Below are 8,449 nucleotides of genomic sequence, written 5' to 3'. Positions count from 1 at the left end.
TGTTAGAGATTGTATATCCATCGGCCAACTAAAATACCAGTCATAAAAAAAATGGGCACGTCTTTAACATGCGAAGCATGTCGCCTTTCCCCTAGTACTACTAAGTAGTAATTGTATTTTCCCAAACGTACTTTCAACAACAGTAGGATTCGTTGGATTCACAAATGGTTTTCTTGTGCTGTGCATTAATTGGTTGCGCACGAGACTTTAATGCACAACCGTTTCTCTCTCTAGAATGTGTATTTATTCACAAAAACAAATTGCTTGAGGGAGAATTGGGAACTGATTTTCGGGCTCCAAGATTTACTGCAGGCGCTCCACCTTTTTGTTTTTATACTGTGATGTTGCTGGCAACATCAGTGTATATTTTGTTTTTACACTGTGATGTTGCTGGCAACATCACAGTGTAAAAACCAAAAATGGACGCCTGCAGTAAATCTTGGAGTGCGAATATCAATTCCCGGGAGAATTAACCGGGAGCGAGACACGCTGATCTCCACAAACGACTGTAATTGCAGAAAGCGACCGAGATTAAAAAAAATGGTTAACTTAAAGTATGAGAGATCCATGTCAATCGTGTGGGGGTATTTGCAATCCCAAATTAGCTGTTTGATATTGACACCAAACCATTAAGAACCGTTATAAGTCTTAATTATGAGGAATAATGAAATTTAGCTCTTAAGAGCATCCCTATTGTAATAAGCAAATGAGTGTGGATAAGCAAATTTAACAACAATGCTCAAAAAACACCCCACATTATAATAAACAAAGTTATAAGTTTTTTAGTAAATAACCAAATTTTACCTATTCCATGACCAAACTTAACAAAATCAAACTCAAAACTCAATAACTCAAAAACACCTTATATTGTAATTGTCTCGTCAAGACGAATAATTTGGTGTGGTTGTGTGGGTGATTGGAACTCGTTTGCGATTGGACAAATGTGCATTATGTATTGTGGGGTTTTTTTTTGGTTAGGAATGCAAAAATAACCAATGTGGAGGTAGATATTGCTAAATTTGATTATGGACTCAATGGATAATTAAATGCTGACGTGACACATTTTGGTTATTGATTTTGATTATTACCATTATGAATGCTCTAAGGTGTGTTCAAAATTTAATAGACTTAAGGCTCCATTCTTCCCCCCTTTTTTTTTGTCCAAAACTTTTTTCCGGTATTATTTTATTTTTTGTTGAGTTTTCTTCGTACTTTCTAAGGTTAATCATTCTTCTCGACAAATGTAAAATGTAGACCGATATTGAAAAAAATTCATATAAGATGAAAAAAAAAGACAGTCATTTAATATTGTTTTTGCCTGTTGTGATATTTTTTTTGTGCTTTTTGGTCATAGATTTTTTGTTTTTAGACTTCTCTCATCGCGAATCTATAAAAAAATTCAAAAAAAATAACAAAAGTGGCTGCTCTAGATTTTTTTTGCTAGGGTTGTCATAATTGAGTAACTTAAACAATCAGTTTTACGTAAAATCAAATATTAGAAAACTAATAAATTGGTCTACAGTTTGACACAAAAAACCTTAATTTTTGGTATTTCTTTTGCATTTTGCTGTAAATTTAGTTTTTACTCACATCTGTAAATTGAAAAATATATCATCTTTTGTTTTAACAATAATAACATTGGGTTGGACATTACACTATAAGGTGTTTGAAGTTAACGGAGTTGGGTGTTCAAAATGGATTGAATAGAGTGTTCAAATAATGTATTGAATTTTAAATACCTAAATGATCATGAATATGAAAAATAATTTAGGGTGTTCATGTGAATACCCATGGCTCAAGGTAGAGCCGCCTGTGAACAAAACATACAAAATCGAAAAGACAAAAATATTATAGAGAATGAAGCCTTTAATAAGTAATGAGTGTCCATTTAATTGCCATTATGTCATGGATTGACTCACATTATTTTTTTATAAAATTGAATGTCAGAGTCAGTTTGCACACACCTCAAATTTGCCGATCACATAAAGATGCACATGATTAAATAAAAAATATCTACTAATATCCTTTTTTTTTTTTTTTGATCCTCTACTAATATCCTATTTGATATCCCATTTTCTAAAGCAAATTGCTCTTCACTAGTCCTCCCTCGAGCAATTTTTATTTTTGTGAATTTCTTAACACATTCTAGAGAGAGATCAAGGAGAGAAATGGTTGTGGATTTAATGCACAGCACGTGAAAAAATCCAACGAAATCCTACCGTTGAAACTTGAAAGTATGTTTGGAAAAATAAAATTACTACTTATTATTAGTATATTAGTAAAAATTAGGCATTTTCATTCTCATCCACGTTTTGTTCGGAGCGTGTTTCCAATTTCAAAATTGAGATCTGTTCAAAATATCCCTCTCTCTCTCTCTTCCCGACTTGTTTCTTTCTCTCTCTCTCTCCCTCTCTCTCTCTCTGCGATCTGGTGTGGGCACGATTTGGGCGAAGGAGGAGAGGAGGGTTGTGGTGGCGGAGAAGAGCTTGACGGGTCGGCCATAGAAGCCGTGGTAGGTGATGGCGGCGGCGGCGGCGGAGGGAGAGGAGGAGGGGGAGCAGGGGTAGGGTGGTTTGGTTGAGAGGGTGGTGTGATTGGGTGTGGCGGAGGAGGGTTTGGCGGTGGTGGGGGGAGTGAGGGGCGAGGAGGGTGGGGAAGATGATGAGAGAGAAGGAGAGGGGGAGGAGGAAGAGGACGGAGAGGGCGAGGAAGAGGCGAGAGTGGACGTTGACAATGCGTTTGGTTTCGGAGAGGACGCCGCAGAGGTTGAGGGCGCGATGGTCGGAATGGGAAAGCAGGCCTGATTGATTTCTAGAGAGAGAGAGAGAGAGAGAGAGAGAGAGAGAGAGAGTTGGAGTGTAGTAGTGGAGTATTGGTATGGGATTGGTTTCAGTTTTCAGAGGTGTGGCGTCAGGCAAGGGTAATGGAGGAAGGGACAAGCTCTCATGGAAACTCAATCAATCTACTTTCTCTAAAAACTCGATGATCGACTGATCCACGTACACAACGCAAAAAAACGGAAAGGAAGTCTGATTTTGAAAATAATTGGTAAGCTTATATATCTGTATACTAATATGCATGCTAGGGTTTCGATTCCACTGATGTAACCTGTGAACGACAGAAGTAGTGATTAGGTATTTTTTGTTGTTAATTTCACGAAGGAAGCTCTGTTATATCGTATGCTGAGATAACTGACTCTAGGTGTTATGATGAGATAACTGACTCTAGGTGTTCGACTGATTTCAGTACTGAATTTTCAGGACTGAGCATTCCTGGGTTGTAATTTGTGGGAATGCATTCTATGAGGGTTTCAGTATAAGGTTGGATTTACGGTTTGGTTGTTTGAGTAACGATCGGGGCAGAACGTAAAATTCATTCAGGAGGGAACAGCTAGAAGAAAGAAAATTTGACAACCTAGTAGAGCTATCCAAATAAACTGTGTTCTGTTATTACTCACGATGGTTTTACTATTTCTCTCTAGGTTTTTTCTGCGAGTGAACTTTGGTTGGACTAGCAAAACTAAGAGCATTAAAATCAATTGAGGAGAGGCCAAGCAATGAGAAATTAATTGGGTTAGGATTACCTCACACACAAATATATATGGAGCTATCTCTAGAAGCAAAAGTGGTTGGGATGTGGCCCGGTCCTGCAATGAGCAGTTCCACCCTCGATTCCAGAAACTGCGAACAGCGCTTAAGAGCCTGCAGCGAAATGTTTTTGGTGAAATTAGTATCTGAGAACATCGAAAAATGATATAATACTATTTGCTTGGGGGAAAACGAAACAGATCCTTCAGCTGGATTTGCCCTTCTTGTTTTGTATAACCTTTTAAGTCTTTACAGAGAGGATCTGTTAAGTCATGTTTCTGCTTTTTCCTATGCATCTCAGTTTTTCTTTTTTTGGTTCGTTATACGTAGTTTTTCATGCTTATTATGGATTTGGAGACTGCATGTTTTTTACTTGTATTCCATTATACTGTTTCCATCAGATAACCAATATCAGACAACATTTTTTTGGGGAATTTTTATCTATTCAATTATCGATTGGATTGTGCAGTACATTGTCCGCTGAAAACATCTGTACACTTGCATGGTTACCTTCAGTGTTTTGTCTGCGAGAATATTATAGTAATGATATCAGTCAACTGGTTTTTTGTGTTGTTTTGTACTGGGTGTAAGAAGAGTGTCAAGTAATGCCTCCCATTTATGTTCCATTGCCAACTTAACCTGATTGCAAATGCCATAACCTGTTGAACCCTTGTGTAGTTTACCTTATTCCATGGAGACAGGCGAGAGCATATTGGATGCCATATTCGATGAGGATAGCTTGGAAGATGTCCAAGAAGTCGAGATGATGTACGTGGAAGAAGGAGAGTTGGTAGAACAGGATTCACAGTCTGATTTAGGACAGAACATTGGTAGGGATCATCGTGCAGAAAAAAAAAGAATCTTGCACTAAGAGTTGGTAATGCAATTATTCATGGTATCCATTCTTATCTAGTTGTCAATTAATGTTCTCTGTTGGGTTTGTTTGGTAGTTATAATGTTCTAATTTCAGTTTGTGGTGGTTGTATCCTTGCTTTGTTGCCATATAACATTAATATAAAAGGCCAAACTAGACTGCCACAGCCTGAATTTTGTCTGTAGAATCTGTTTTTTTTTCTCTCTTCACTACCATGGACAGATTTACTATCACTGGATTTTGCAGTCCAAATGTCCAAGAAATTAGTCCTTCCACATGCTGGCATATGCAGCAATTGTACAGCTGAATAGATCCAAAAAAGGATAACATAGGCAAACTCTGGTTGACATATGTGCCAATGACCTGTTTCCATTGCTGCTGGTTCACAGCAGAAAGAGATTCGGGAACCTATGTTACTATCTTTGGTCAAGACTTCTATGCAATTCCAACGCTCTTCTTCAGTACACTTGTTACATGTATTTTTTTATGTTATTCACTGCAATTCTCATAGTTTTGACTTGTTCATGGCAGTCTCTCTAATACATATACGTTTTACCTTTTTTCTTGGTTCTATAATGTTCTGTATATTCTCATTTAAGTAGCTCTTCAGCGCAAACCCGGGGGAGAGGTCCCTCATTGATGAATGCATCATGGAGTAGGGGTAATAACCAAATAGAGATTGTACTAAATGATAGGGGACAACTTGTAATGCCTGAAGCATCTCCCCTTGCCACTAACATGGGGCTGTTGGTGAGGGATGGTTCCCTTCTACCATTGCACTATACGGATTGGCGCTATGTCCCTGAGCACTATAAGAAGAAAGTATGGGAAGAAATCAAGGTAAACTTGGGGTGGTTTATGTATTCATATTGGGCTCTCTTATGCAGCATTTAGGAATTATTTTTAAGTATCTTTTTGTATTGTAGGCTCATACAGATGCAGATGATTCTATGGAGAGGTGGTTCATACAATCTCTTGGAATGAAATGGCAAGGATGGAAATGTGAAGCAAAAAGGCAGGGAGACACGCCATATGAAAATGATGCAAACACACTAGCTCATAAGCCCAGTAGAGTTACGGAGGAGCAGTGGCAGTGTCGGTGTTTGGTCTATTATTGGAATGATGGATATGTAAAGGTGTGCGAAACCGATTAATATAAGAGTATGATGTTATAACTTTCATACATTGTTGTCAAAGATAAGAGAAAATTAAAATTGTTGATTTTGATAGGAGAAGAGCATAAACAACAAGGATTATAGGTCCCGACAAAAATTACTACACACGAGCGGGCGGCAGACACAACATTATTTGGTTGATCAAAAGGTTTGATAGATAAAACTTGTTTATTTTATCGTACTTCACACCATTTTTTTGACAGTGATTGAGGGTGGTTTACTTTAATACTTTTCATATGCATTAGTGGTGATGCTAGGACAAGGATGCGGGAAAAAAACCTACGCGTATTGATACATATATCAAAACACATGCACAAAAAGATGGTGGAGCAGTTAATGAAGAAACTTCTGCTATTGTTGTAAGTTGAATTATGGTTTATATTTCTTTGGTTATATTTAGTGTTGATCTTGTTACGTAATAAGATTGTATCTCTAAATTTTTGCCCTAACACTTGAGAGACTTCATACAAGACAAATTGAAAGCGTTGCGATGTCAAGATAGGTCTAGTTCTCATGCCATGTCAGAGTGTGTGATTTTCACTCAATCTATAGGACCTGAGTGACTCAGGCGTACTCAAGGGCTAGGCTTAGGAGCAACTAAGAGTAAGCTGCTTGGTTCGAAGAATAATGATCAAGCACCGTCCCAATCCTCAACTGAATGTGATCGACAATTTATGAAGATGAAATCCAAAGTGCAAAGGTTGAAAAGGTTCTTAGAAGCTATGGGTTACACTGATGACGATTCAGATGAGTTCAATGAGGGACCCAACGAGAATGTACCGCATTCATTTTCATGAATTAATATACTGACTATTGCATTTGTTCCTTATGGCATTTTCTTTGCTAAACTTGATTTTATATGCACGTAATTGTTAACAGCATCCAGATGCCTCTAGTGTGCACCGCCAAATGACAATCGGTAGTAACCAAGCAAGTCCAGAAGAGATAGATCCGCCACACCAGACGCAGCCGGGAACCAACTCTATTGCCATAACCGAATCAACAGGTTGGTTCTCATCATCAGTGCGAGGTAAGCTTTTGTTAGAGCACTTCTAGATTTGTTCCTGGCAAGATTTGATAGTAGTGCAATAGTCATATATATGTTAGAGCATTGTCATCAAAATTTTCCATTCTATTTAATTTGTCATTTGCATCTATATATCTCAATGTCGTACTGTTACATTTTGGTAGGGAAAGGAGATTAGTAACAAAAGAAGATTAGTAATGAATTGGACAACTAAGAGCTGACACATGCATGCTCTGATATTAGTAATGATTTTGATTTCCACTTGCTCACTTCTTTGACCTTTCAGCCATAAAACCAAATAAAATCAAACCCAGAACTTCTTTCATTTATAAAGCTCCTTGTGGGAAAAAAAAGCTCATCTGAATTATGTTTAGGCATCATGACTATCCCCATCTCGACTGCTACATATAAGAAATGAAGCTGTTCTGCCTGTTACAGTTGTGCTTCTAGTTGATATATTCATAGCTTAGTGTTATGTTTTTGAATTGATTATATGTATCTTGTTTTTGTATTGATCTGTATTTGGGGCAATACTTCTACAAATCATCTCATTTGATGCATGTTCGGTTTGGTTGCTGCTGAATTTTTTTGTTTTTGATATTGAACTGGAACAATGCCAGACTCATATGGTGCAATCTGGAGAAAAGCAGGTTGAGACAAGTATAAATATTTGCTCGCGAGGTGGGTTGCACCACCCTCCTATAAGCTCAATAATCTATTGTAGTCGTCTTTCTTGTATGCTGAGATTACAGTCGTCTTGTTGATAATTAGAATCATGGGCTGAAGCTTTGTTCTTGACAATGTGTTTCTTTTGTATATGTTAGACTACAAGAGTCACAAAGAAGAAGAGAAGAACATCGCAAAATGGTTCAAATTGAGTTTATTGGTGCAAGGTAATTGTTGACTTGTATGTATGCATTTATTTAAAATAGTTCCACAAAATGGAGCTTAGACCACCTAATATTCATCTATTTGATGCATTCTACTTTTTGCACTTTCAGAGAGTCCAATGCAAGAAACATAAAACTAAATCTTTTGTTTTGTCCTTTGTGAACCACATACTTGCTGCAGCCACCATATTGCAGCTTTGGAATTGAAGTTAGCTCTTAATTGGGGCATCTTTTAGGGGGATTTCGGTGATTCTGCCAAATCTTCGTATTCTTGTTTGGTGTTTCCTTTTTGTTTTTTGCATTTCTTTTTTGTATTTGTGTTTTTTGTCTACCAAAGCTTTGATTTGTTGATTTTTGGGCACTTCATTATACTTTGGGAGGTGTTGGTTGATTTTTTGTCTACCGAATCACGTATAAGTTGCTTACTTGCTTCTAGAAGTGTTCGTTAATTATAATCGACAGAGCCCTGAAATGCCTTTATGAGATTCAAAACAATGACATATCTGTTATCTAGGTTTTATAGGTTTTCATGTTTCTTGAACTAGAATTAATTATATTTTGTTAGAAAATTTTGCGTAGATTGAGATTAAAGACTTGTAATCCTTATTATCTCTCAGTTGACATATGTATGTCCTTTTCAGTTCTACCCTTGGGTGTTCTCATTTTCTCCTAATGGCACTCCCAAACCAAATAACTTTTGTTTGCAGTTCTTCTGATGATCTTTGCCATTTTACTCTAGTTTCAATCATAGAGGCAGTTCCTGTGAACCAATTTGTTAATCGTATACTGTCTAAGCTCCTTTACTCTTGCATGAGGTCATCACAGAAGACGAATGAGCCCATATCATCAGAATCAGGTTTCGTTGGTCATGAAATTTTTTTGTTGTTTTCGTTTTC

At 37.2% G+C, this 8,449-nt stretch overlaps 1 protein-coding gene across 1 annotated transcript; it reads left to right on the top strand.

Annotated features, from left to right (window-relative positions):
• Window positions 1-2,620: 2,620 nt before the first annotated feature.
• Window positions 2,621-7,773, top strand: LOC131319102 (uncharacterized). Its single transcript, XM_058349222.1, has 8 exons — window positions 2,621-3,052; window positions 5,064-5,301; window positions 5,388-5,597; window positions 5,692-5,784; window positions 5,894-5,995; window positions 6,516-6,666; window positions 7,284-7,313; window positions 7,488-7,773. The coding sequence occupies exons 2-8, from the start codon at window positions 5,101-5,103 to the stop codon at window positions 7,565-7,567; spliced, it is 867 nt and encodes a 288-aa protein (XP_058205205.1). The 5' UTR covers window positions 2,621-3,052; window positions 5,064-5,100; the 3' UTR covers window positions 7,568-7,773.
• The last annotated feature ends 676 nt before the right edge of the window (window positions 7,774-8,449 follow it).

This window comes from Rhododendron vialii, chromosome 3a, assembly GCF_030253575.1.
Source record: "Rhododendron vialii isolate Sample 1 chromosome 3a, ASM3025357v1".
NCBI lineage: Eukaryota > Viridiplantae > Streptophyta > Magnoliopsida > Ericales > Ericaceae > Rhododendron > Rhododendron vialii.
This window is presented reverse-complemented; position numbering and strand designations above follow the sequence as displayed.